Source organism: Penicillium maclennaniae (genome assembly GCF_028827695.1).
Source record: "Penicillium maclennaniae strain IBT 15551 chromosome Unknown utg000006l:1.0-2513246.0:1.0-2515036.0, whole genome shotgun sequence".
Lineage (NCBI taxonomy): Eukaryota > Fungi > Ascomycota > Eurotiomycetes > Eurotiales > Aspergillaceae > Penicillium > Penicillium maclennaniae.
This window is the reverse complement of record NW_026623218.1, coordinates 1,689,314-1,715,778: the sequence shown is the minus strand read 5'-3', so window position 1 is coordinate 1,715,778 and position 26,465 is coordinate 1,689,314. Positions and strand designations below refer to the sequence as shown.

The 26,465-nt window shown below is 51.1% G+C and overlaps 12 protein-coding genes across 12 annotated transcripts; 5 read left to right on the top strand and 7 right to left on the bottom strand.

The window, feature by feature from the left end:
• Positions 1 to 424: 424 nt before the first annotated feature.
• On the bottom strand, positions 425 to 2,214 carry N7477_006903 (SD08430p; the record flags this gene model as incomplete). Its single annotated transcript, XM_056968566.1, has 2 exons — positions 425 to 770; positions 824 to 2,214. 2 exons carry the CDS (start codon positions 2,212 to 2,214, stop codon positions 425 to 427), a joined length of 1,737 nt encoding a protein of 578 aa, XP_056821362.1.
• A 773-nt stretch (positions 2,215 to 2,987) lies between these two features.
• N7477_006902 (uncharacterized protein) lies at positions 2,988 to 3,997 on the top strand (the record flags this gene model as incomplete). Its single annotated transcript, XM_056968565.1, has 3 exons — positions 2,988 to 3,075; positions 3,124 to 3,542; positions 3,590 to 3,997. The coding sequence occupies 3 exons, from the start codon at positions 2,988 to 2,990 to the stop codon at positions 3,995 to 3,997; spliced, it is 915 nt and encodes a 304-aa protein (XP_056821361.1).
• Positions 3,998 to 4,345: 348 nt separating this feature from the next.
• On the bottom strand, positions 4,346 to 6,031 carry N7477_006901 (uncharacterized protein; the record flags this gene model as incomplete). The annotated part of the gene is made up of 2 exons (XM_056968564.1): positions 4,346 to 5,032; positions 5,093 to 6,031. 2 exons carry the CDS (start codon positions 6,029 to 6,031, stop codon positions 4,346 to 4,348), a joined length of 1,626 nt encoding a protein of 541 aa, XP_056821360.1.
• Positions 6,032 to 6,695: 664 nt separating this feature from the next.
• Positions 6,696 to 7,572, bottom strand: N7477_006900 (putative esterase/lipase; the record flags this gene model as incomplete). The annotated part of the gene is made up of 3 exons (XM_056968563.1): positions 6,696 to 7,062; positions 7,119 to 7,228; positions 7,285 to 7,572. The coding sequence occupies 3 exons, from the start codon at positions 7,570 to 7,572 to the stop codon at positions 6,696 to 6,698; spliced, it is 765 nt and encodes a 254-aa protein (XP_056821359.1).
• Positions 7,573 to 9,076: 1,504 nt separating this feature from the next.
• Positions 9,077 to 10,658, top strand: N7477_006899 (uncharacterized protein; the record flags this gene model as incomplete). The annotated part of the gene is made up of 7 exons (XM_056968562.1): positions 9,077 to 9,163; positions 9,214 to 9,289; positions 9,365 to 9,374; positions 9,425 to 9,576; positions 9,671 to 9,724; positions 9,783 to 10,442; positions 10,540 to 10,658. The coding sequence occupies 7 exons, from the start codon at positions 9,077 to 9,079 to the stop codon at positions 10,656 to 10,658; spliced, it is 1,158 nt and encodes a 385-aa protein (XP_056821358.1).
• Positions 10,659 to 11,473: 815 nt separating this feature from the next.
• Positions 11,474 to 12,452, bottom strand: N7477_006898 (oxidoreductase, short-chain dehydrogenase/reductase family; the record flags this gene model as incomplete). Its single annotated transcript, XM_056968561.1, has 4 exons — positions 11,474 to 11,695; positions 11,752 to 11,908; positions 11,965 to 12,165; positions 12,235 to 12,452. The coding sequence occupies 4 exons, from the start codon at positions 12,450 to 12,452 to the stop codon at positions 11,474 to 11,476; spliced, it is 798 nt and encodes a 265-aa protein (XP_056821357.1).
• A 319-nt stretch (positions 12,453 to 12,771) lies between these two features.
• Positions 12,772 to 13,698, bottom strand: N7477_006897 (uncharacterized protein; the record flags this gene model as incomplete). The annotated part of the gene is made up of 1 exon (XM_056968560.1): positions 12,772 to 13,698. One exon carries the CDS (start codon positions 13,696 to 13,698, stop codon positions 12,772 to 12,774), a length of 927 nt encoding a protein of 308 aa, XP_056821356.1.
• Positions 13,699 to 14,470: 772 nt separating this feature from the next.
• Positions 14,471 to 15,658, top strand: N7477_006896 (phosphopantothenate--cysteine ligase CAB2; the record flags this gene model as incomplete). Its single annotated transcript, XM_056968559.1, has 1 exon — positions 14,471 to 15,658. One exon carries the CDS (start codon positions 14,471 to 14,473, stop codon positions 15,656 to 15,658), a length of 1,188 nt encoding a protein of 395 aa, XP_056821355.1.
• A 1,125-nt stretch (positions 15,659 to 16,783) lies between these two features.
• Positions 16,784 to 18,168, top strand: N7477_006895 (glycosyltransferase family 31 protein; the record flags this gene model as incomplete). The annotated part of the gene is made up of 2 exons (XM_056968558.1): positions 16,784 to 17,785; positions 17,839 to 18,168. The coding sequence occupies 2 exons, from the start codon at positions 16,784 to 16,786 to the stop codon at positions 18,166 to 18,168; spliced, it is 1,332 nt and encodes a 443-aa protein (XP_056821354.1).
• A 413-nt stretch (positions 18,169 to 18,581) lies between these two features.
• On the bottom strand, positions 18,582 to 20,120 carry N7477_006894 (polysaccharide deacetylase family protein; the record flags this gene model as incomplete). The annotated part of the gene is made up of 3 exons (XM_056968557.1): positions 18,582 to 18,904; positions 18,956 to 19,041; positions 19,093 to 20,120. 3 exons carry the CDS (start codon positions 20,118 to 20,120, stop codon positions 18,582 to 18,584), a joined length of 1,437 nt encoding a protein of 478 aa, XP_056821353.1.
• A 560-nt stretch (positions 20,121 to 20,680) lies between these two features.
• On the bottom strand, positions 20,681 to 23,053 carry N7477_006893 (DEAD/DEAH box helicase; the record flags this gene model as incomplete). The annotated part of the gene is made up of 9 exons (XM_056968556.1): positions 20,681 to 21,060; positions 21,134 to 21,282; positions 21,335 to 21,528; positions 21,600 to 21,751; positions 21,799 to 21,878; positions 21,937 to 22,243; positions 22,365 to 22,485; positions 22,554 to 22,611; positions 22,668 to 23,053. 9 exons carry the CDS (start codon positions 23,051 to 23,053, stop codon positions 20,681 to 20,683), a joined length of 1,827 nt encoding a protein of 608 aa, XP_056821352.1.
• Positions 23,054 to 24,310: 1,257 nt separating this feature from the next.
• Positions 24,311 to 25,877, top strand: N7477_006892 (pantothenate kinase; the record flags this gene model as incomplete). Its single annotated transcript, XM_056968555.1, has 4 exons — positions 24,311 to 24,547; positions 24,645 to 24,927; positions 24,988 to 25,501; positions 25,550 to 25,877. The coding sequence occupies 4 exons, from the start codon at positions 24,311 to 24,313 to the stop codon at positions 25,875 to 25,877; spliced, it is 1,362 nt and encodes a 453-aa protein (XP_056821351.1).
• Positions 25,878 to 26,465: the final 588 nt, after the last annotated feature.

Sequence of the window (26,465 nt, the reverse complement as noted above, 5' to 3'; positions counted from 1 at the left end):
GAGACTGGATCGTATCATCCAGACATCACAGCATGGTGAGAAATCACAAGGTTAGTAGGTAGCGTAAGAGGGGTCTGCAGCAGGAGATCTTGGCAGCGGGAAGGACAGGGGATTTTAGTCGAGACGATTGGACCGGTGCCTGCATTGGGCTCGAGAGACTTGAGATGAAAAAGAATCTGGTTACTGGGGTTCAGGAACATGGCGAATGGGGGATTATCCTTGGGTCTGGGCCTACTGCACACACCAAAAGTTCGAGCTGAGGGTGGCTTTCTGGCTACTCTTTTTGCCACAGCTACTTTCTGGAGTTCAAGTGAGAATCTTCATGTTGTGGGATGGGGAAGGAGTCTAATTTCTTTTCTTTCAATCTATACCAACTACAGCCCTTGGATACAATTACAGGCGAATGATAGATCGGGGTCCAGCTTTACTGGCGGGTTGGGCCGTGCGTCAGACGCCAAGCCCGTAGAGGCAATGCCTGAAGCTTCGTGGCCGCAGGCTTGATGAACATCGTGAATGTGATGACACCGATGATCACGCAGAGCATGTTGGTAATGTAGTAGCCGTCACGGCCGACCACGCAGGTGCCGCCACCGTTGATGCAGCGGTTCTTCTCTGGTTCCAGCGCACATGAGAAAGAGGTGGTGATGAGGGCATCTTTCAGAGTGTCAGCGGCGGGCGCCGTGGAGGGAGGGATGCAAGTCGCTTCGGTGAAGAAGTCGACGAGTTTGAGAATGAAGAAGCGAGGGAATGTTCCACCCAAGTTCGAGACACTGTATCAAAGGGTTAGAAAGCGGGAAAACTGGGTGGGACAGAAGAAACATACGTTGCGAGAAGGGTCATGTAGGTTCCTCCAATTGCCGGGTCCGCAATGCGAGCATGGAAGGCCGAAATGGCCACAAACATGACGGTGTTCATGAAGGTCGAGAACACATGCTCAAAGATCACAGTGAGCAAGTACCAGAACGGCAATTCGGGCCCGCTGGGATAGATCATTACAGTAAACTGAGCAATAACTGCGGCGGCCAATCGGCCGATGAAGGCCCATCCCCAAAGTCGCATGGCACCGTAATCGGTCGACCACTTGCCGGCATAGTAGCCCAGCATGATCTCAAATGGGAAGTCGATCAACACGACCAAAGCCATGTTGTCCTGGCCAAAGCCTTTGTCAAGCAGTTTCAGGCTAGTGACGCCGTCATTGGCCTGGAAGCCGATCTTGGCGATAAGGTGGATGATGATGATGGTCTGAATGTTCTTGAGCTTCAAGACACTCCACATGCTCTTATACACATCCGCGATACTGTCACGCTCCTTAGTACGCTCTTCTTTCTTGAAGAACGCCAGACATAACGTGACAATAAGATAAGACCAACCCCAAAAGGTCAGATAACCACCAAGAGACATCAGACCCTCCTCGGAGGGAACAGCGCGGAAGTAACGGTTGGCGAAGTCCTTGGAGTTGAACGCTAGGAAAACGGTGTAAGACAAGAAATGTCCAGCCGTCAAGCCAACAGTCTGCGCAGTCGACGCATAGGAAATGTTCGGCGGAGACATCAGGGAAATCGCCCATCCGTCCACCGCAATATCCTGAGTGGCGCAGAAAAACACCAACATGAACCACCAATATGTGAAGGTCCAAACTCCAGCGCCGTTGTTCGCGCCAGCCTGCTCCATCATCTTGCCAATGTGTCGGCCCATATAAATCATGGCCAGTCCAGCAATCACCTGAACCGGAGTGATCCAGCTCTTACGGCGCCCGAAGCGCGGACTCCATACCGCGTCAACGATGGGACTCCAGAATAGTTTGAGAGAATATGGGTACGACGCGAGCGAGAACACGCCGATTTGGCCGTAGGAGAGGTATGGTTTCAACAGGAAGGGCACAGAGCCGGTGGCCAGGCCCATGGGTACACCTTGGAGGAAGTATAGGACGCATAACAAGAGGAAATTTCGACGATCGCTCGCGGGGAGGTTGTGGAAGCTCGTGGTGGTCATGAGAGGGGTCTGAGGGACCGGAGGGTCATTATCGAGGGAGAAGCCGTGGCTTTCCATCACTCGGGCAGTTCGTTCGGAGGAGGATTCGGTGGAAGGAGTGTCGCGCTTGCGCATTTCTATGCTGCTGTTCATTGTGCCGTTGGCATGGCCGTTCTGGCCGGTAGCAACTTTCAAGCTCGGTTTGGAGCGACGTCGGGCGAGTGTGGCGTTCTTGCGTGTCATTGAATGGTAGAGAGTAATGAAGCCAGACTGGTGGAGAGACTGGCGTCTTTGGTCCGAGAACAGGGCTGTATAGGGTCAGGAAGAGAGGGAGCGAGCGTCAAAATGAAAGGGATGTAGATAGATCACCGAGTCGGTATCGGGTAGAGAAAGCGAGTTTGTAAGCAATGCATGGAGGTAACGAAAGGAGAGAATCCTTAGGATTAGGAATCAGGCACGAGTGGAATGGAGGGGAACCCGTGGAACTTGGAAGGCGAGAGACGTGGAGAAGGCAAGCTGGCCTCTTTGCGGGTCTGGAGCCGTGACTGTCCGCGGTGCCTCTGCTCTGGTCGATCCTCCCAGGGTCCGCACCCACGCTAGCATAGATAATCTTCGCGAAGCTGTAGTGTTCTTCACGCTGTACAGGTTCACGAACCTCGAGACCAGCCTGTTGGAGATATCGCTGTCGCTACATAGGCAAGGTTGGACAATATCGACGTATGTTTTCTACGATTGGATACCTCAAGCGCCCAGTCCAGAAGTTCCACGTCGCATGATTCTATCTCAATAGAACAAATTGAATACTATGACCAACTCGTAGAGTTGAAGTCGTAGCTGAGCGCGGTGAGAGAGCTGCTGGTGCGGAGTCACGTGCCGGTTGCGGGTGTAAACAAAACATCGCGCGGTCGCATGTCGTCACCGACCTGTTGTCGCTCAATATCGCAACTCGCTGGCTCGAGTACACAGGCGCACTCGAAACACGACTCTTAGAACTTAGCGCCTTGCAATATTTCAATATGAACCCTTCCGCCCACCATCTCGGCGCCTCCCCTGACCCACGAGAAGAGGAACAAGACCAAGCAATCGCCTCGATCCGCCGAGACAGTAAGTCTTCAGACTCATGATATTCATATCATAACTAATAAACCGTAGTCCAAAGACTCCAAAAGCGCAAACGAACCCTTGCATCAAGTCTCCTCGCCGCCGATTCCGTCCAAAAACTCCTTCGCAAACCACTTCCAGCCCTCACCTCAATCAATGACGAACTCTCCCCACTCGTCCGGGCAGCTGGTAAACACTCTGAAAGCAATCACTACCGGGTAGCCTTCGGTGCGACTGCGTTTCCATTTCAAAACCCCTCGCCGACATCAAAACATAATCTCCTCGGCGTGCGCTTAGACGTCTGCGCGCGTAATGGTCAGTTCGCGAAGCCGTATTACGTGCTTTTGAGACGGGAGCACGTGCAGGAGGGTGATGAGAAGAGGTTGCGTGTGCATAGGCACACCATTCCGGCATTTATTTCCATGTCGAAGCTTGAGGGGGTTTTCTTGCCGCTTCCTAGGCCTGGGAAGGTAAGCGTCGAGGAAACTGAAGAGGGAGAAACTTGAAACCATGGAAGGGGCAGGAGAGGAAGCAGGATTTGAGGGGATTCGTGCGTGAGCTGAGGAGGGAATTGGTTGCTTGGCATATGAGGAGCGATGCAATTGACTTCCTGCGGGAGAAGTTGGGACTCGGGGAAACTGGGTCTGCGTCCAGTCTGAGTGAGCGAGCGGTGCCGGTGGATGGGACCGGGATTGTGTCTTTGGCGTCTACTGCTGTCGAGGCACGATACGTACGGCTTGAGTGGGAGGATGGCCGTGTGGGGCGCTTCAAACTGTCTAACGCTGGTCTCGTTGAACGCGCGGTAGTCATTGGTGATGCAGGCCGTGACAAACTAACGGAAGACGCGATGACTGGTGGCGGTGGTAGGGTCGAAGCACTTTTGGAACGGCTGCGAAGCGTGGCCAGTCAATGGCTTGAACGATGAGTGTTTGGTTTATTCAGTACAACAGATACCCATTTGCATAATTCTATTATTCTATTAAGATAACGTGAATCAATAAGGTCAACTGAAAATCTATCGAGGAAGCCGTGATATCCCAAACTCAAAAGCTATGCACATCGGAACCAGAGAACCGCCGCAATGCGATGATTAAATTAATGGACGTCCCAAACGAGAGAAACAAACAATGTTCAGACAGAAAATAGTGGTTACAAGAAGGGTAAATGTGGGGGCGTGACATATGCGATATAATTTGCAGAGCGCCGATGCAATGAGGAATTGGGAAAACATTACGGTGTAGGATGTATGCGTGTATGCATGTATGAGGGTATCTCAAGGACAAGGGTGCTCCGCCGGTGACGGCATGGCTGTGCTTTCTTTCGTGTCTCCAACGGTGACAGGAGATGGCTCGGCGGTTGAAATGGCAGAGCCGTTCATTTCTGTAGATGATCCACTGAAGGGAATTTGAGGCAAAGGTCCGTATTGTCGACTGTTGCGGGTCTCGAGTTGGCGACGCAGAATAGCCTCTTCGAGGTACCAACGATGGCGCAGATTTGTTTTCTTTGCGTCCATAGCCCGCAGAAGATATGACTCTTCCTTTTGATGTTCAGCCTGTAGCGCTTGCACGTCTTTCAGGTGCTCTTGGATGAGATTCTCGAGCTCGCGTTCCATGCGCTCAATGGCTTCCTGTAGCTTGAGCTCTTGGCGATCCCGAAGAACCTTGATCCGCGCCTCATGCAGAGCATCCATAGACTCATGGGCATGATATTGTTGTTCCAGCTGTTCTCGCTGCTGTCGCGTGAAGCGACGCGACGGTGGCGTTGTATCGGACCCTGAGAAGGAGCCTGAGGACCGCTGCGCGGCGCCGGCCGGAGAGGGCGGAGGACTTGCGTTGCGGAAATAACCCTCCATGTGTTTGATGCGTGTACGCGAGTTCATCTTAGCCCGGTCAAATTCGCGCTGTTGTTCGACCTCCACTGCGAGTTGGCGTTCTTCGATTCGGAGAGCTGCCGCAGTGTTCTGTTATACACAGGCCGATTAGAAATGTGACCAATGTATTGCGGGGACGGCCGAACATACCTTTTGCTCCTTTTCTTCCTCTAAAAGCTTGTTTTCGACCTGTCTCTCATGGATGGCTGTCTGGTGTCGGCGCCGGAGAGTGCTGATGGCGGCGTCTTGGAATGCGACATGGCGGTCTCGCTCCATGCGATGTCGCTCGTGCATCGCGCTGAGCTCCGGATCATCCGCACTTCTCTGCATTGACTCTTTATCGAATGCCGGGATCTCTAGCCTGGGCAAAAGTTCGACAGCGGTAGCAGGGCGTTGGACTATGTCGTGACTGGCTTGTGGTTCTGGCTTTGATTCGAGGTCGAGTCGGTCGACCCCTGTCTCGCCTTTGGAGATATTGATTTGAGCATTGGGCGGGAAGATCACACTCGAGGGGCGCTTTTTGCGGAATTGTATCCGGCCAATGGCGTTCTTAATGCTGCTGCGTGGCTTTTCCTTCTTCTCGACCGACGCAAGACTGATCATCGACATCCGGTTCTGATTCACCGCCAGTCCATCATGATGACTTCCATATCCACCCGGAAGTGTCCGGCTTTCGCTGGAACAAAAAGAAGTCGGTCGAGTCGACAAAGAAGCGTGGGACCGCGTGCTGCCCGGCTTCACGCGCGCCGAGGCAAGTGTGATGTCGGACAGTGACGAGACGATCTGGTTGAGCGCAACTGGGGAGTAAGAGGACGTTTCGTGTGACGGGGTAATGGATCCATCGCGAATTGAGTTTCGATCCGTCGAAGAGCCCGAAGACAGCACCGGGAATGAAAGATCAACTATCCCAGAGGCGATCGAAGCAGCCAGCGGTGCCGAGGCTTCAATCTCCGGCACTTTGAGGCCCAACTGCCGCGCCTCGTCGCAAAGCTGTTGCGCCCGCGCTTGTTCAGCTTCCGACGACTCCAGTTGGAGGACCTCTGTTCGGTACCTGTCCTCGTCGAGGACGGGGCCCAGTGTGGAATCCATTCTATGTACAGGTGGCTAGAGCGCCTAGCCAGCGGGCGCGCATGGATCGGTGGGAGAGAAAATGCGGTTCGCTCAGAGGGAAAAGGAGTGGACTCATCCACGGCGCCTCGGTGGACGAGATGAAGGCGCACAATGACCGCATCCACCCTTTTCTTTGGGCGTGGTGGGGGTGAGGGGGATAGGAGGCAAAAGGCCTAGGGTGGGAGGCGAATAGCTGTAAGGACAGGAGGCCGAAGCCAAGTTGAACAGAGGGTTTCTTTCACAGCAGGACCAGGACACTTCACCCTTTTCCCATCGTGATTTCTAATGGTTCAAAAAATAAAATGAAACCGGGTGACCCACGGGCGACCCTGATACTAATCCACTTTCCATGTGGTGCCCCTCTACCTGGCAACCTTTTTTTTGATTTCTTGTGGTTCTGTTTTAAGTCATTTTTGATTTTGGCTCTTAGTGCCCGGCACCAGTCAACCTTAACTATGTACATGCACTGATCGTATTCCCTGCTTTGATGCCCGGGTGCAATGAACCGCGGTCTTAACGTGTCTTGGAGCCACGGAATCGGATGAACGGGTCAGGCACAACACGCGGCACGGGATGATATAACCTGATCGGGACGGGGCCGACAATAGGCGGTGGGTCTGTATGACCCCAGAATGATCGCAACTTACTCGTTCAGCATTTCAACTGCTAACTTGTAAGCTCGTTCCTTAGCCTGGCGTTGCGGGGTTCCTGCCCTCGCGCGCTTGTCCCACGCATGGTTGCAGCCATTCATGCGTTCGCTCACTACGTAATGACCTTCGTGCTGCAGTTTTTCAGCTAGCTCCTCTCCTTCAGGTGCCAGTGAATCTCCCTCGCAGGTAATCATGAGCATCCGGCGCGGGAACCGATCCAGAGACGCGAATCTCGGGGAGATACGTGGGTCCCGCGCGTCGAAGGTTGGCGGCACGTAGCACCGATTGAAGAGCCGCGCAATGGGGACAGGGATGACACGGCCCTTGGGATCTGGTGCTACCTTGGTGGCTGCATCGGTGCTGAGATCTGGTGCAGGTAGAAAGCGATCACAGATCGGAACGTTTCAGGCGGGAACAGAGTCGCTGAAGCGGCGAGGGCTAGATTTCCACCAGCGCTGAATCCGGAAAGGGATAGACGAGACAGGTCGAACTCGTCGGGCCGACCCAGAGCATATTTGATGGCATCCTCAACGTCATTGATCGCCGCAGGAAGGGGTTTTCAGGCGCCAGTCGATACGGCACATCCAAGACGGTGTACTTGGTCTGCTCGCTGATCTGTCGACAAAACTCGTGATCGCTGCCATGCATGCGCAGGAGAAATCCACTTCCGTGAAAGTTTAGGAGTACAGGCGATGGACCCGAGGTGCTAGCTGCGTGGTACACATGGACCTTGATGGATCTTCCGCTGTCACGAGAAGGAATATGGCGCACTTCGTCCGGGTATGCACGGGGACGATCTCCTGCCAGCCACACAATGGCGCGCAAGAGCGTCGCAAGAATCTTGTGATAGAAATAGGTGAACAAAGACATGGTTGTAAGAGGAAGATGGGGAAGTTGGGATTTGAGACTGGAGCCGAGGCAGACCACTTGGGAACAGGCTACAGATCCGCCCGCACCCTCTTCACCCTGGTGTGTCATCCTCCTCACTGTTCGCTCCGGTCAAAGTCTTGCGTATAGCGGGAAGTGGATGTCACAATATTATTCGATACTAGTATTCATGAGACCCCCAAGGTTTCATTCAACTTCAACTGCGTCATGACTCCATCCCAAGTAGACGGCACTTTATCGCCGACCGGCGTAGATGGGTCTCATCAATCGTTGTCGATTGGGCTTGTTCACCAACAAAGATAATTTGATGATTACTTGCCGGTAGCTTAGATCAACGGTTGACTCGGCACAGACATGAAAAATATATCAATCTTTGCAACATAATTAACCGCTGTGAATTTCAGACTGGCTTGTCTAGCACCACGGATCGCTCAGGAGGAGATATTCAAAATCCTCATAGCTCTTGCCCTGCCTTATGCAATGCATATGATATCAGGTGACATAGAATAAAAATCCTAGTATCCTCAAGAAAGATCATAAGAAAGTGATTCTGATCAACTTGAGACAGTCTGGAATCTTGTGAGTATGCAATATCTTGAGTGCTTAACAGATCTTTGGCATGCCGATTGCCAGGTCAGCAGTTTCGGGATCTCCTCTCGATCCACGACAAGGCTCCCTCGCTCCTCCAAGTCATGTCCGAATTTCTGTCATCGCAAGAGAAGTGGAAAGTAGAACCACATGTCCTCTACTACCTTGCTTTCTCCTCAAAAAGGTCTACAAACTCGGCATAAAACAGTCTCCTGTACGCTGATCATTGTTTACACTGGCATATCTCTTCCACACGTTTCCGTCGCGGCACATCCAGCACTCCAGTCACAATTTTCCAAGAGATTAGGACGCCTTTATACTACAGTGTGAATGGCAATTTTGATTAAGCTGCTTTGAACCACGACGTTTTCATGAAGCCGTGATAGAAGCCAGTACGGCAGGAAATCATTGGGCCCCTCTATGTGAGCGGACTATTTAATCTGCCAGCATTTATAAGGATTCAAAGCAGGCCCCGTCGAAACCCATTTTGTAATGCGAGCCATGAGCGAACTGGTTCGAGACAGTCATCGGGAGTGGTGCGTGGGAATATCAATCCGCTGGGCGTGTGCCGAGCCTGTATCTTCTGCGCGCCATTCCTTGAAATTGCTTGACTAAGCTTAAATCCACGCATCATTGGCCACGCATCAGTACCAGCCAATCAACTAGCACGGCGGCCTTCGTCACTCGCTCGCCTCACCATGCGACGCCGTCCTTCGCGAAAGCATAGCATCTTTGTCAACCATCGTCACCACTTCAACGTCCGGTTCTTTCATTACCGAGGGCTGGCCTCTTCTTAACTTATTCAAGGCAGCTCCTCTTGGCTTCAGGCAGCTTGGGACAAAGAGCTAACAGCTTCTAAAACTGGCTCCACTTCGTTCTATCATCTACCACAAGCAAGATGGCAAGAAGCGATCCAGACGACACCAACTTCACGGTCTTCATCCGGCTACCTTTTCCCAGGGAAGACTTTGTGGATCCACCGCCGGTGCGTTTGTCCAGTCAAGCAGCTCTATCGTTCTTTACTGACCTCATCAGGTGCAATGGAATGCTTTCAAGGACCAAAAGCTGTGGGATATCTTATCCCGACCATCTAAAGGGGACGATATTGACTGTACGTCTCTCCATATCTGCTTGGAATGGCAGTTTTCTCGCAATCATAATATGTGTCAATGCTGACAGTCACCAGGGAAAGCCTTGTAATTTCACATTACCAACCTCTACTGGAGCTCGATCTGACACAATGTAGGGCCGACCATTTTGATGTCACTCTACAATTTCTCCTTCAGCAAGCCGCATGGCTTTATGACCGACAGCTGTCTCAAGTCCGCGCCCAGATGCGCAAAGTGCCTACAGCACAGTCAAATTCCCCCTCGCCAGCCCCAGGATCTGTATCAGGCAGTACCGCATTCCCGGGCAATCTCAGAAAGGAAACATTGGCACAAGTATTTCTCGATTTCGCATGTCTGGATGGTGTCGCTGATGATGTGCACAGGCCCGCGAGCCCCTAGTCGACAAGCATCCCAGCAGAAGGATATCCCCCAGCGAGGTAATCCTTTCCGTAGAGTAAGACGTGGGACAGCCCTAGCATCTGACACTCCATGTAGGTCCCATTGGCCGACGTGGTAGTTCTACCTCGACGACCACCGTGAATCATTTCCAGCATTCTCGGGATACATCCCGTAACGACACCCCGACTACAGATGGTCGAGAGCAACGATGGGAGAGTTATGTTCCCCGCCCATCAACTACAAAAAAGGAAAATCCACCTGCGGCTTCATTTTTACGATCGCCTCCTCTCGAGGAGGAAGACTCTTCAAGTTCCGAAGATTCCGATTCAGAGGAAGACTCAAGTCGCAGAGGGCCTAGGTATCGACGCTTCGGGAAATTTTCCACGCAACGAGCTGGTCTGCGTGATGATGAGCAAGTAGATGATGATGATGACACTCCTGCATTCCTACCTATGGCTCGTGATGCCGAACCTGGTCATCGAGATCGGCGAGATCGGCCAGGTGAAGAGCTAAGTGCAACATTACGACTCGACGCGGAACGTGCTGCTACTGCACGGCGACATATGGCAGACCGATCTGGGCCCAGAGGGCCTACGAATATGGAGTCATCGACGAGTTCTATCAGCTCTGGAGCCCCAGCAAGTCACACACAGGGAGATAGTGGCAGGATTGGCCCATTGAGTCCCCACCGAGCCGGGATGGCCCTCCGCCAGAGCTCTCGCAAGTCTACAGCGTCAGGGCGAGAGGCTAGCGATGGTACCCCCCAGCATGGGCAGTAGCTTTAGTGACCTCGATGGTGAGTTCCCCCCTTTCACGATACATCCCTCTTGTTAATCATTCATGCACCCTGCAGATGCCAGCGTTACACAATCAGCTCTGGAAGAAGCTTTGGCGAGCAACATGCAACATGGAGGCATGGCCAGCCGAATGAGCACCATCAGTCAGGCGTTGCGCAGCCGCTACCTGCAATGATTGCACCCTCGTAGCCCTACCTGGTACATCAATGTTTATAGTGCACGCAGTCCGCTCGACTAGTGATGAGATCTACCGGGTGCATATTTGAATGATTCCACAAATCGGTAACACTTTGCTAGCGTGGATGAAGGTCAAAATACTTTGCTTCTTGATTTTCCATAACCGAAGGTCTGAAAGTAATGTATTACATTGAGTAGATTGAGTCTCGCCAATATGAGAATGAAACAGAGTACTTGATAGTTCTTCGTCCGGAAGGGGGTCCCCTCAATTATACTGTATTTCAAATTCCGCTTTATCTTGTAATAAATATCCTTGGGACCTCCCAGTCCTGCCTTCAAAGAAACCTCATGAGAGACGGCGTTCTCAACAACTCAATCATGAGTGGTCGACCCAAGATGGGCCAAACCTACCCCTTTCGAAGCATAAGCTTATGTATGACATGATTCACAGTGGGGAGCTGTCAATATCGCAAACGGCACAGGCTGCTGGCTGCAATAGAAGTACCATCCAGAGAATATCTTCCAATATACGCATGTTTGGCGGCGTAGAAGCACAGCCTAGTCGAGGCGGATGACCCGGTAGCATCACAACAGTCATGCTTGAAGCTTTGTGCGATCATCTGGTCGAAAATCTCACCCTAACCTTGACGAGATAGCAATCAATGAGGAACTGGCGCTGCAAGATGGCCGCAATTTAGATATTTGACTGTCTTTTAGACACATTCTTCGAGATGATGTGATTCTACTCTATACATTGTCGTCAACCTTGTATGTGCAAGCTGGAAGCTGCGTGAATCTCCTGAGGTGTGAAATTTAGTGCATCTTCCGCATCATCTGAGCAAAATCTTCGCAAGCAGAACGGCGTTGCCGAGCGATGCTGAAAAAGCGGTCCTCCGGCCCAATACACCCGACGTAGACCTCATCGTCACCACTAGCTAGTCCCTGCCAGGCCTTTTCCGTGAATTCCGCCAGGGGCATTCCCAATTGACGGCCCTTCTCGGGCCCCATGTAGTCGTGCAGCTCGGCTATACGTCTCTATTAGCATATCGCCATTCGCCGATGCAAAGACGGGTGAAATTGATTTAGCTTACTTTGAACAGCCGGGGAAAGATCTCAATCACATTGACGTTGGACTTGGCCTCTGCTAGTTGAGACCGAAGACACATGGCGAATGTATTCAAAGCAGCCTTGGATGCGCAATAACCCGGCATGGAGGCCGCGGGTACGATCGCGAGGTTAGATTGGGTGCTATTTGTGTCCTGTTAGCTTTGATCTTTGATATGATAGTTAGGGGGGCAGCTCACAAGATCAGACCTGTCGCAGTTGTCTTCTCCGACAGAAAAGGGAGAAAGGCAGTCGCCAGAGTCACAGCAGCCGTATAGTTGACGTGCATGATTTGGTGATACGCAGGCAAATCAACGGTCTGGGGGGAAGTGAAGTCGCTCGGAAGCTGGAAGCCAGCATTTATAAACACGCAGTCGATATCCGGGGATTGATTGGTGATCCTATTCGATGTTTGCGCGTCTTTAGACCTGGCAACGACATATAAGAGAGTGTAATTGGGTTTTACTTACTCCGCTGCAAATTGGGGGATTGCATCGAGATGGCTAATGTCAAAGACTTTCCCATGAGCTTTCTCGGTGCCATTTTCCTGTACCCATGCGTCCAAGCGTTCCTGGCGACGGCCCACGGCAGTCACTTTAATGTTATGTTCAAGCATTTTATTCGCCATGGCATATCCAATGCCAGAGGTAGCTCCGATGAGCAGGACATGCTTGTAGGGGAAACTCATCGTGGGAGGATTGGGACTTACACCCATGCTGAAAACCGGACTTAAAGGGTTTATATAATGGTACAAAACAATCTTTGTAACTTTGAATATACAGCCTAGGCTTGTTTCACATTTAAAAATGGCAAGAGATACGTAAAGTGGTTCGCAAATCCGGGAAACTGGCGCATATCTTTGCGCTAGGGACCGACGGGGTTACGTACCTCGGACTTTGGGTAATTCTCGGGGATAAGAAATGAAATACGCTAATACACTCCTGAAACAGTATTTCCATCGTTGGCAGTATATTTCAGGCTTCATTAAACTACCTTACACTGGTTTTCTAAGAGTTCTGAAAGTCCCGGATTCTCTGGCGTAAAAAGTCCTTTACAGTTGTAGGCGTCCGTCCAATTAGCCAGCCCAGCACGTTTGGGTTGCCTTTGATCCCGTAAAAATTGTAGTAAAGTAGCAGTCGCTGGATCGTATCACGGGTACCTGGTGGAACATCGCCGTACTTGCCAGCCAGTGTGTTTTGAAATTGGTCTGACGATTCGAAGAAGTCCTTTCTCAGGATCCGGATAGGCTTGTCAATTTCCTCGCTTAGCATCGCAATCAAATCGGCATAAGATGTTGGCCCACTGGAACAGGCTGTGTACTCTGCCAGGTAATGCTTCTCTCTCTCATTGATAATGCGTGCAAAGGCCTCGGCCAAATCCTGTAAGACCGTGAAAGAGAATGTTACCTGCGGATCAAAGCTGGCAGGGAAAACAGGGTCTTCTGATTGCAGCAAATGCTCCACCGGGAACTGATCTAAGATATGACTCGGCTGAATAATAGTATAGTTAAGCCCGGATTCAATCAGGTACTCTTCCACGTAGCGCTTGCAATCATGGTTCATCAACTTGCGGAGTTGTGGATGTAGCACGGAGGAGTAAACGAAGTGCTTTAAAGTGCCTTGTTGGGACTCGTGGCGTGCAGCGTCGATCATAGTATACCCGATTTCAGTTTCGTGGCTATGAGCAGATGGCCCGATGTATAGCACAGTCGTGACTCCAGACAATAGACGCCGCGCATCTTCAGCTCGGGACATATCGGCTCGTACAACTGTCGCATTAGGCCACTTCGTCTTGAGCGACTCTTCGGAGGACAAAGTGTTCACGACGAGCCGTAGATGGTTCCATTGATTGTAGAGAAGAGGAATTAGCCGGGAGCACTGCTTGCCACTCGCACAAGTGAGAAGAACAACATCCGTTTCGAAGTGAACTGACATTTTGCCAACGCGTCTGATTGAGGGAAGAAAGAGGAAGAAAGATCCGATGGCTTTGCCGTCAAATATATGGAATCTGCTGGAGGTACGGTGTGTATTGTCTTAAACGGAGTTAAGGCGACAGACCACGCCATTTCGTCACTCGGTGAATACTGTACTGTAAGGCCGTACGAACAGAGGACGGATTATAGTATTCCCGTGGACTGTGGGCCTAAGGCATTCCAAGTGTCCATAGGGGCCCACACCAAATCCCCGCGAACAACACGTGACCATCGACAGAAACGGACGCCTCGGCATCAGCGACGAGCACCAGTCATCTCAAGATCCAGTGATTCTCATCCACTGAGCGACCATTTTTCGGAGCCAAAGCTCTACTGTAGTATCGGTCCAGCGGCAGCGCTAGCACCGAAACAGGAGAGTCTAACCTTCGCTACTGTCAATTACCACACTTCGCCGCGATAACATGAGAGCTGGAGATTACCATCCCTAAACAATCTCAAAAAGAACCAAGCCATCTATCATTCATTATCATTGCAAAGAACGGCGTGGATTTAATGAATCGCGCAACGTGGAGTTGACAGACACCACGGTTGCATCCACCCGTACCCCTCCTGTCCGCGGCATCCTCGGCTTCTGATTTGCCCGACTCTCCCGACTCGGCGAAGCATACCTTTTTTTTTTTTGTTGAGAACACGGAGATAATAGCCTCAACGCAAAGCTATCCCAATTTATTATCACATTGGGCTCTCATATCGAGAACTTAATTGACTACACCATGAGCCCCTCACTCGGCGACATGGAACCCGCCGAGGCGGAGTCTGTGTATTTCAGTGAGTACCCGCCGCCAAAGGCACTCCCCAGGCACGAGGCTTTGGCCCGCGCATTCATCGACCTTCATGTCGAAGAAAACCGCCGCGTGGTACTCGTTACCTCCGGTGGAACGACAGTGCCTCTAGAGGCGCAAACAGTTCGCTTCATCGACAACTTCTCCGCTGGTACTCGCGGAGCCACCTCCGCAGAGTACTTCCTGGAACAGGGGTACGCGGTTCTCTTCTTGCACCGGCAGTATAGTCTCCTGCCGTATTCGCGGCACTATAGCCACTCGACCAACTGTTTCTTGGATTTCATGGATGAAGCGCCGCCCTCGAATGGCTCAATGGATGGCTCGATCATCGTGCGCAATGAGTACCAGAATCAGATGCGCGATGTCTTGCGCAAATACCGCTATGCCAAGCAGAATAACCGTCTGCTTCTTTTGCCTTTCACCACAGTGGCGGAGTACATGTTCGAACTACGCGCTATGGCGAAGCTGATGCGGCCTCTGGGCTATAATGCGCTTTTCTACCTCGCGGCTGCCGTGAGTGACTTCTTCATCCCGCGCAGCCGGATGGCAGAACATAAGATTCAATCTTCGGAGATCCCAGCCAATTTCCGGGATCATGCAGTCGCCGGTGAGGAGATTTACACCGGCGAGAACGAGAACGAGCCTGCAAAGAATAGCAAGATGCTGGTTGTCCACCTTGACCCGGTACCGAAATTCCTGCACAGACTTGTGGACGGCTGGGCCCCTGATGGGAGTATGGTTGTCTCATTTAAACTGGAAACCGACCCTGCGCTGCTGGTCTACAAGGCCCGCACTGCTTTGCAGCGCTACGCACACCATCTTGTCATTGGAAACATGCTCTCGACCCGCAAATGGGAGGTCGTATTTATTACGCCAGATCCGCCGTACGAGCGATGGATCCGAGTACCAAAGTCTCGGCGCAGCAAGAGTATCTCCGGCGCGGAGGATCAAGTTGGGCTCGCCGAGATCAAGAAAGGAGAGGCACGCAAAGTCAATGAGACGGATCAGCCTCCTGCGGTGGGCATCGAGGAAGGCGTTGAGATTGAGAGCCTGATCATTCCGGAATTGGTGAAGTTGCACGATGCGAGGATCGCGGAGAAGAAGGCAGCGGCGCAATGATGGCATTTCTCGTGGATGCATCGGAATAATGGTCCTTTCACACCAGTGACCTCTTATAAAAGGAGTTCTTTGTCGAGATGCCAGTGTATAATAAGCGTACTGCTCAGTCCATGGAGTGTCTGAAACAGCATATCAGAGCAACTGTGGAACTAAATTAATTATCATGACAGCGTTAAGGAAGACTAAGAAAAGATCCTAGCTTCCTGACCCTCAACGCCCGTTGGAAGGGCAGCCAAAATCACCAGAACACGTCAAGCTGCATAGCCCTGCCATGAAGACTATCATGGCCCCGCATAAAGTTCTAGACATTACTCGTTGCTGTTGGGGGCCATCCAACGCACATGTTCGAAGCACAGCCGCCACGGATGAAAAAACCACAGCAACCCCTGCGAGTGATCTAACCCCTCCAAAAAAGGCTGAGAATGGCGGCGCTAAGCCACATCCCGGCACGGTGGAAGCTAGGTCTAGATCAAAACAAAGGAGTTTTCAAGGTTATCACATGCACTTGTGCCTTTTCAAAGTTGATGTCGAGTTCTGACTCAGGTCTCGAGTGCACTCAAATGCGGGGATAAGAGCATACTCAGGTGCACAGGAGCTATTTCCAACGACATATAATGCCGTAGAATGTGACAAAGCAGATCCCCGGATCTATGCATTCTTTGGTAGGCATGATCAATGCCCAATCAACTTTCTTGTACCCAGACGACGTTGATTACACGTCGAGTTCAAGTGCCAGGGGCATCACCAAAAAATTAGGTGATGGCGAGTCAGTGGCACATTCCACTAAAAATCATTCAGGAGTAATTAGAATGGGGCAGTGAAGTAGATCTTCATGACGATCACTAAGGCATAGCGAGATGCCCCTATACTATGAACAGGGGGCGTTACCAAACACTTGGGTCTTAACAGAAGAAGAGAAGCTAATAGAAAAAGCCAACTGTCTCAAAATTTATTGTTATCGAAGCTGTGACATTCCGCAATGCCAATGCCCAATTCTAATCTAGAATCGGACACTGTACGCGTCCGGCGTGTGTCAGCAGCCCGTGCGCGGCGTCGATCACTTAGCGCCCACCTTCCAAAGCTGCAGGCGACCTGTTCCTTTTGGACGAGGTACTCTCCTCAATCATGATCCCTCGAAGATTCAGTCGCCGCGTCACTGCCGTCGCTGCCGCTGTTGCGCTTCTCTTCCTATACCACATCTTCTCCTTGCAATCGAGCCTCCCGTATCGACGATCCCGCCCCAGCCACCCCGACGCTCACATCCAGTATGCCGGCGAGCCATCTACGAAATGCCCGCCTCTCCCAGGCATCGAGGATATCCTCGTTGTCATGAAGACCGGTGTCACCGAAGCTCGACAGAAAGTCCCGATCCACTTCAAAACCACCCTCAGCTGCATCCCTCACTACGTGATCTACTCCGACTTTGAGGAGGAGATCGAGGGTGTGAAGATCTACGATGCATTGAGTACCATCGACTCCGATGTGAAAATGCGCGTGCAGGATTTTGAAATTTATAATCGCATTGCTGGCAAGGGGCGCAAAGGTCTGGAACAGCAGGACTTCGCCGACGAGGACAACACCAACTTTGGAAAACCAAATAACCCGGGATGGAAATTGGACAAGTGGAAGTTCCTGCCTATGGCGCAGGAGGCACTGAAGTACAAGCCCGATGCCAAGTGGTTTGTCTTCATGGAAGCTGACACCTACCCCTCTTGGCCGACGCTGCTTACCTGGCTGTCCAAGTTCGACCACAAACAGCCATACTATCTCGGCACCGAGACTCAAATCGCAGATGTCATCTTCGCCCACGGTGGCTCAGGCTTCATGCTCTCCAACCCAGCTCTTACAAAAGTCTCGGAACAGTACGAGACACGCCGCGCCGAGCTCGACGACTATACAGACGGACACTGGGCTGGCGACTGTGTCCTGGGCAAGGTCCTAGCCGATGCCGGCGTCAACCTACACTTCTCCTGGCCGATTTTACAAAACTCCAACCTGGGTGAACTAGACGAGTTCACAACAGAACTATACCGTGAACCATGGTGCTACATAGCCGTCGCACTGCACCACCTCAAAGCCGAAGACATCGAAGATCTCTGGAAATTTGAACAAAGACGATGGCATGAAGTAAATCCCTCTCCAACACCCCCACTATATAATCATCACACTAATGACCTCAGAAAAACAAACGTCTCCTCCTCCACAGCGACCTCTTCCGCGAATTCATCTACCCCGAAATCGCCATCTCTCGGAGCCGCCTGAGCTGGGACAATCTATCAGGCGAGGAACAACCCTTCGCAACAACCTTCGAAGATTGTCGCGAGGTTTGCGACGCACAAACGACCTGCGTGCAGTTCAGTTTCCGCGAAAACACATGTTTCACGAGCAGCAACCCACGCCTTGGCAGCCCGCACCGCAATGCGGCATCAGGCTGGCTCACAAGCCGGATTCGCACGATGATGGATCAAAAGGGGTTGTGTAGAGCACCCGAGTTTGGGGATACTTCATGAGCTTAAGCGTTGGCGTTGATAAAATATTTGCTGTTTGACTTGTCTTGGATCTCCCTTTTTTTTGGGGCGGGAGTTAGGATGTAGGGTTTCTTCACATGCATGGCATCACCACCGGGTCTTTATCTCTATATTGTTCTATCATGATTTATTTTTTCTCTCGGGTGGTGCAAATCTTGGCTGGTGTTGGTGTTGGAGTATATTCTCATATAGAGCCGGCGTCACGGATGACGATCTTGTGCGCTTGACACCTGGCGCTTCTAAACAATTTATTATATCCCATGAAGAGAACAACACTGAATAAAACACTATGGACTGGGAAGCCGTCTGTAAGGCGATGAAAGGATACAGTATAAGAATACACGTAGGCAATCTACACATCATGATCCCTCTCTGTTGGTATCTAATGTTGATCCTCACAATACTGGTGGGCTGTTGGGATCTTCCATGCACTGATCAACACGCATGATCCTGAGACCAGAGGCTTGGACATGTCGAATGAACTGGGGTAGATACCCGACCGTCGTGGGGTTGAGGAAGTGCATCACGGCGAGATTGCCGCCTCGTGCGACGCTGCGATAGAATGCGTCGAGCTGCCTCTCTGGAGTTGAACTGTTGGCCCAGAGCCAATCTTCCACGTCGACGCTCCAGTTGACGATGTGTGCGTTGGGGATGTACTTTGCTATTTGCTGTCGCATCCGCGCGCCGACGGTTCCGAATGGGGGTCTAAAGTAGGAGGCTGGTAGGATTGTTAGAGCTGCTGGTTACATGATTGCGAGTTCCAACTCACATTCGATCCCGAGTTGTTCCTGGAGAGTCCTTTGGGCTTGGATGATTTCGTCATCAATCTGGTCAAGTGTGGGCAAGGCTTCCATTCTGATCAAAGTCAGTACATCAATTACATGCACTCTTTGAGACCCAACTTACCTGGGGTGTGTATATGAGTGCAGCGCAACTTGATGCCCCTTGGCCAGCATTTCACGATAGAAAGTGGTGAGATTTGTGGTGGTATCCCTGAGTCCAGCTCCGACAGCAAAGAATGTAACCCGAACATCCTCCTCATCAAGGATCCTCATAACCTCCTGCGCAAAGCGAGGCGATCCATCATCGATTCCAAACGCAAAGGAGTTTGGCCGAGTACATCGCAGAATCAAGTCTCCTGTGGGTAGCTTCTCAGGAACCTTGAAGTAGTTATTTTCCTCCCTCGGCGGCGGGACACTCGAAACAATCTCAACCCGATGCAGCGTGACGGACTTGTTGGTATAAAAGCCGGAGAAAGAGACAGATATGACGCGATTCTGATCGATGTGGAAGTGAGAGAGCGGAATGAACAGCTCTTTCTTCGGCGGCGCAGCTGGGGACTGCACATCTTCATCGCGGCAGTTGTCTTTGCTTTTTTGCTTCTCGCCGTCTTTCTTGCGAATAGTCTCGTCCTCTTCAGGGTCTTCTTCATCAATGTTGGAGCCACCGTGCCCTATTCTCATCACATAGCGTGATGCCTGAATACTGTCTGGTACACCCGGGAACGGAGCACGACGAGGGGAGCAGTCGACGTTATGCTCGTTCAAGGAAACAGTGAACCGATCGGTGCCGACAAATTCAACATGTAGGAATTGATCTTGCCACGGGATTAAACTGAAGCACCCGTTCGTTTCGAACTGTGTATGAAAATTTTGATCCGGGTCGGTTGGGAAGAGTCGCATGGAGCCAGGCTGGTACTGCGTGGTCAAATTTTCACCCGCACCATGCCAGAAACCCAGGTCGTTGTGCGTTGGGTTTTGAAATGTGTCGATGCCGAGTGAGGGCATGGGCCTTGCAATTTCGGGGGCATCAAGGATGTGCTGCTCTCGAGGCTCGTACCATTGCTGGTCGCTGTAGTGCCCGTGGGCGAGGCTTCTCGTCGAGAACAGGGTCAAGACGAGGGCGGCCGGCGATAGAAATATGTGGCTCTTCATGACGAGGGATGAGCTGGCGAAGAGAAAGGAGTGAACAGGCGATGTAGACTTAACAGGATGAAATCGGCCAGATGAGCCAAGCAATCCTTGAGCGGAGCTTGAAGTATAAGCAAGCACGTTGCTCTACAATTAGGAAGGTGTCAACTGTCCCCTTCCTTGAACTACTGAGAAACGGCGGACTTTTTCAGAAACTGGAAATCGTTCGTCTTGTAGCTATGAGACAAGAACAAATTAGAGGTGGAGGGCTCGAAGGGCAAGAGGTTTCAACCCAGGGAGTCGCAACACTTTCTTCAAGAGCATGAATAGATGATACAGCTCGTTGTCAGGACAGCCCACGACAACGGCTCTCATCAGCACTAGCCATAGGCAAAGGTAGAGGGAAGAGATCCTGATAGACAGATGGGTATGACTAAACAAGAAAGATGATCACTTGTAACAATCTGCCCATCAAAGCCCTCAGTCAGAATTTTCATTGATCACCATCACCGCTTACACCGGGAGAGTGAAAGGGGAATCCCGGGCAGGTTAATTCAAACTTCACCAGGAAGTGCATCTGCTGTTTACAGCGTCACGTCGTTGGTAGCCCAGTGAGATCCGCCCGGACCGGTTTTGTCTGCACCAAAGGCCTCCCGACGGGAGGAAACCTGGCCGTCTTCGCCCTGATTGTCTCCGTTATTGTGGTGGATCGCGGCAACCCCAACATTGATCTCGTCTTCGTTCTCAGGGCCAATATCAGCTCTGTTGTCATCGTCACTTTCGCTGTCGGTCTCATCGTCGTCAAACACAGGACGACTACCAGCTGGAATGTGATGCTCAAGAAAGTCGGGAACTGGCTGGTTGCACTCCAGCAAGATTCGCACCAGGTCAAAGGCAAGGTCTTTATCCTTGTCGGTGTAAAAAGAAGTTGCCAGTCCTTCATTTCCGATACGTGCGGTGCGCCCTGTGCAAATGAATTTATCAACTTTTGGGAGGAAAACAAAGGCGGGAACAAGAAACGCATCAGCTGAACATACCAATGCGGTGGATGTACTCGTTGATACCACCGTGATTGGCCCTCGGAAGATCATAGTTGACCACATGCATGAGGTTTGGGATGTCCAAACCTCGGGCAGAAAGAGCCGTGGCGACCATGATGGGGCACTGCGCAGTCTTGAAAGAGCGGCTGTTCAATAATTCAGCAAGTATTTATCACATCCGAAATTGGAGATACTCACATGGCATCTTCTCGCTCTCGTTGGGTCCGATCACCATGAATCGAGGTGCTGGGAAGACCGTGCTCATAGAGGAATGCGTCGACATAATCGACCTGCTTTTTGTTGTTGACGAAAACGAGAATGCGAATCGGGCACATGCTCAACAGAAGGTCGTAGAGGGCGTCGTTCTTCCGTGATTCCTCGACGTAGATGATCTCATAATACAGTCAGTGGGCTAAACTTTCAACGAACATCGTGACGAGGCGGATAGGAAGGGGTGATTTACCTGCTGCTCGACATTGAGATGCGAACTGCCCGGGCGTCCAATGCTGATGCGAACGTAGTTCTGGCCGAGATGCTCACGAGCAAGTTTTCGACAATCCTTGTTGAAGGTAGCAGAAAACATCATGTAGCGGTGATCATCATCTTCGGTGGCATCTGCACAAAGTAAGAAACCGAGATCCTAGTCTCATGTTGAAATTTACCTCCACCTGACATGATCTTCTTGAAATCGTCCTCCCAGTCGGAATGAAGTAGCTCGTCAGCTTCGTCAATGACGGTGTACCTTTCTTGAGGTCAGCTTTCTAGATTCAAGGATGCATGTAAGTGTCCAGGTCATTTACTTGACCCGATGAAGCGACAAGACGTGACCCTGTCCCATGAAGTCAATGATCCGACCGGGAGTACCGATCAAAATATCGCATCCCTTTCGAAGCTCCTCTCGCTGAAAACGAGAAGGCACGCCGCCATATGCAACACAAGGACGCAGCATGGAGCGATAGCAAAGACGACGAGCATCGTCAAAAATTTGGGTTGCCAACTCTCGCGTGGGACATACAATGAGTACCAGAGGTTCCGCTCGGACTCCATTCAGCTTTGCGTCAAAGTCAGGCCCGACGTTGTCGGGGCGTGGGCGGCCAGCTTTTTCGCCTTTCCCATCAGCTTAGACAGAATTGGAATAAGGTATGCGGCTGTCTTGCCAGAGCCTGTATCTTTTAGCAACAACATCGTACTAAATCAGATATTGACAGCGGACCAGTCTGAGAGATACCAATCAGATCCCTATCAGTGAGAATGGCAGGGATGGTGTACATTTGGATGGCTGTGGGAGCAGTGTAAAGGCACAGATCGATATTCTGTCTCATAATAGGGTGCAAGCCGGCGTGATCCCACTGCAAATAAAGATTAGCTACGCTCAAAGGCAGCGATAAGATTCAATGGAGTGGTGGGTGGTACTAACACTGACAATGGGGTGCACACGATCTTCGCTTTCCACGCGAACGTCGATCTCGTTTAACCTGGATATTGATGCTAAGTAGTGGGTCAGACCTAAACAACACGTAATTGAACATACCGGTCAAGCTGCAGTCCAGCTCGAGTCATGTTGTCGGCGTTGAAAAGCTGTTTCTCGAGCTCCTCATTTTTCGGACCGACATCTCCAAATTCACCTTTCCATTCGTAGCATTTGGCATTGCATGCCCACTCGGCGAACTCAGGGTTCGATAAGTCAGCGTATTCGAACGGGATACGATCGGACCAGCCTCTGGCAGCAACATCCTTGATGGAATCACCGGAAGGGCCAAGCCACTGATTGGGAGGGTGGTCAAGACCAGCGAGCTCACTCGCTTCACCAACTTCACTCTCTTCAGTAATATTAACATCAGCCAATCCGGCAATGATAGTGTCTACCGGGTGGGGCGGGTGAGAGCCAGAATTCTCAAAGTGATCCCAAACAGCCATTGTGGAAGGATGAGGGAGATCTTTTTGCGAGGGAGACGAGGAGAGGATGTGGGTGTACTGCCTTGCAAGCAGCTCACGTAAGTGAGAAATAAGATGGAGTGACCGCAATGGACTGTGAAGTTCAAATTGAATTGACTCAGCAGTGCTAAAAGGGTGGAAGACTGAATGAAAGGAGAGAGAGAGAGTGGAGAGAGAAAACAGATAACAGAAGAAAAGGAGGAGAGAACACGGTCACACTTCTACAAGCAAATGCTAGCCGTACACGTGCCTTATTGGAAAAAACTCAGGCCAGAATTTCTACTATTCATGGTTCTGTGTATTCATTTTTCTGGCACAGTGTATTCCAGAGTCATCTCAGTCCTTGAAGATTGCTAATGGCCTATCGAATGATCTGTTGACGTGACTCAGGAATTAGAGTAAGAATTTCAACTTATTTGGAGATACTAATGCAAGTATGAGATATTCGCATGAGAATCGACTCTCTAGCTCATACTTATAGCAATGACGAAGTGCACAAGGGCTTCCATATGCGCAGCTTGATGATACTCGCACTGAAAGAAAGGGTTCTCTGCCCAATGGTGGTCTGAATGCATAGTCTAGTTTGGGACTAGCCTGCGAAATGCTAGTATAAGCCCGAAGGTTAAAATAACGGCCAAAGGACCACGTACACTTTGAAAATTGCTGAATAAAGTTGCAACGGAAATCTGGCACATGATTTAGGTGTTGCTGAAGGTAATAGAATTATTGAAATGTTGTCATAAGTCTCCCTCGAAATTGCGCGAAGGTGTTTCTAGCTACGTGATCGCAGTCGGCTAGCTTAAAGTGGAGAGGTCTCTAGTCAAGTATAGATCTTGCAACGTAAAATCTACAGCGGGCTATACGCTAGGTGGAGAGGTCTATTGTCGATCAAATTTAGCTAGTCTGAAGTCTTGTACCTGAGTCCTAAGAGGTAAATATTAAGCGTTCTGAGCTAAGCCGGCATGTCATTGTATGTAATTGGTCAGAAAGAGAAAATAATATGATATGTGACTTAGCTCCTCTTGACTCCCGAGGTCCTGACTACCTAAGTACTTGACATAACCATACGGAACGAGGGAGGTTACATTCAGGGACCTCGGAAGGGAAAGCCCTCGGCACGGATTTTGTTGAGTGGATCCCATTTTGGCAGTTCGGGTAGAAGGAGAAGTACGCCGTAAGCCTGGGCACGAGCATCTCCTCCCTTTCTCTTCCTCCTGACTCTACAATTACAATCTAAATATGGCTCCCTCCGATCTTACGGAGTCTGATGCCCGCCGCAAGCGCCCAGGGCGCTTGCCTAGGGTGGAGGAGGCCATTTCCAACCCCGGCGCCGTGAAGATCAATGTCACGGGCGCCTTCATCGTCGACGACGACGACCGCTCTCGAAGTCCCGTTGAAGCTGACGGGGTCCACTACGAGAACAAAGACATTCGGCTCCCTCACCATACCGGAGTTGTGAGCCATGTCGCCGTCGATGTGAGTTTTGGACTTTATCTGCCCCGCACTGCGACCGGCACCCCGCAATCTGCGAAAACTTTGAAGCACGGCGTGACTGACCACAATTGCCATATAGATCGGCGGATCGCTTGCGAAGCTCGTGTACTTCACGCGGGAGCTCGACGCGGAAGACAATGGTGGTCGCTTGAACTTCATCAACTTCGAAACTCACCGGATTGACATCTGCATCAATTTCATTCGCCAGCTCAAGGAGGAGCACGAGCAGCTCAATAGCAACCCGCGTGACGAGTTGTGCGTTGTGGCAACTGGAGGGGGCGCATACAAGTTTTACGATAAGCTTAAGGAGGCGCTGGACGTCAACATTCTGCGAGAGGAGGAGATGGAATGTCTGATCATAGGTAGGTCCCCGGCTCACCGGAATTGGATGTTGAGACTCTCCTAACCAATCTTCCCACTAGGCCTAGACTTTTTCATCACCGAAATCCCCAACGAAGTGTTCACCTATAGCGACACCGACAGTGAACCGATGCAATTTGCTGAGGCACGGCCGGACGTTTACCCCTATCTCTTGGTCAACATAGGGTCCGGCGTGTCAATGATCAAGGTGTCCGGCCCGAGGCAATTCCAGCGTGTCGGAGGTACACATCTCGGTGGCGGAACTTTCTGGGGGTTGATGTCCTTGCTGACAGGCGCTCGCACCTTTGACGACATGCTGGCCATGGCGGATCGCGGAGACAACAGCGGCGTGGACATGCTGGTGGGCGATATTTACGGAATGGACTATACAAAGATTGGGCTCAAGAGCACAGCCATTGCCAGCACATTTGGCAAAGTTTTCCGCCTGAAGAACGCTGCCGAGCGAGGTGCCGAGGACGGCGAGGGTCTTTACCACGACGATGACCCGAAGCAGACCAACGGCGGGGTCAATTTCCGTCCCGAAGACATGAGCCGGAGCCTTCTATATGCCATTAGGTACGCATTTTCTTCTGCTTGAAAAGGCACAAAGCTAACATACACCAGTAACAACATCGGTCAGATCGCCTACCTCCAGTCCGAGAAGCACGAAGTCAAGCACATCTACTTCGGCGGTTCCTTCATTCGTGGTCACCGCCAGACCATGAACACCCTCTCTTATGCCATCCGCTTCTGGTCTAAAGGCGAGAAGCAAGCATACTTCTTGCGTCATGAGGGCTACTTGGGTGCCGTTGGCGCTTTCATCCGACGACAGCCTCAAAATTGGGGCCGCAGGAACAGCGTCGATGACGTGGTGGCACCGCAGGCGGTTCGCAACCTCGTCCAAAATAATACCTTCGATCAACCACAGAATAACCAGCCCAGCTCATCATAGCGGGCCAGGGCGACCTTTCTATATCTTCACCCACTTCTGAAGCATTGATACCCCTTTCTATACTTCATCAAATCCTAACCACCCATTGGTCTTCCTAGACTCACAAAATAGCACGCTTCTTCTGGTCCGATAGATGTGCTGGAGAAATCTGCATGGTGTTCGTCACATCACTTCCGCCTGGAAGTCATATTCTTTACCCAAATCCGCTGCCCATTTGTGAGTTTGCTCACAGAAACACCAGCGTGATACCCCTGAATCTCCCGTTGTCACATGTCTTGTCCGTCTCGGAGAAGCTGTCAGCAGATGAAATGGTGACAGGATGCGTATTCATTTCGGCAGACCGTCATGTATTAATTAGAACACAATTGGTAATTTCAACGAATCTCTCGTTTACATGATCGTTCCCGGCGAAGGAGGTCTTATTTGCTACTTCACCTATGCGCGAAGCGATTGCTCACCTGCTGCGAGGTTGATTAAGTTCCTTAGGGACAAATACATGAAGCTTTCTCTGTTTCAATGCTTTTTGATGTCAAGAATGAGCTTCCGGACCCTGAGCGCTTGAATCTTCGGGAATGAAGATCACGAAGC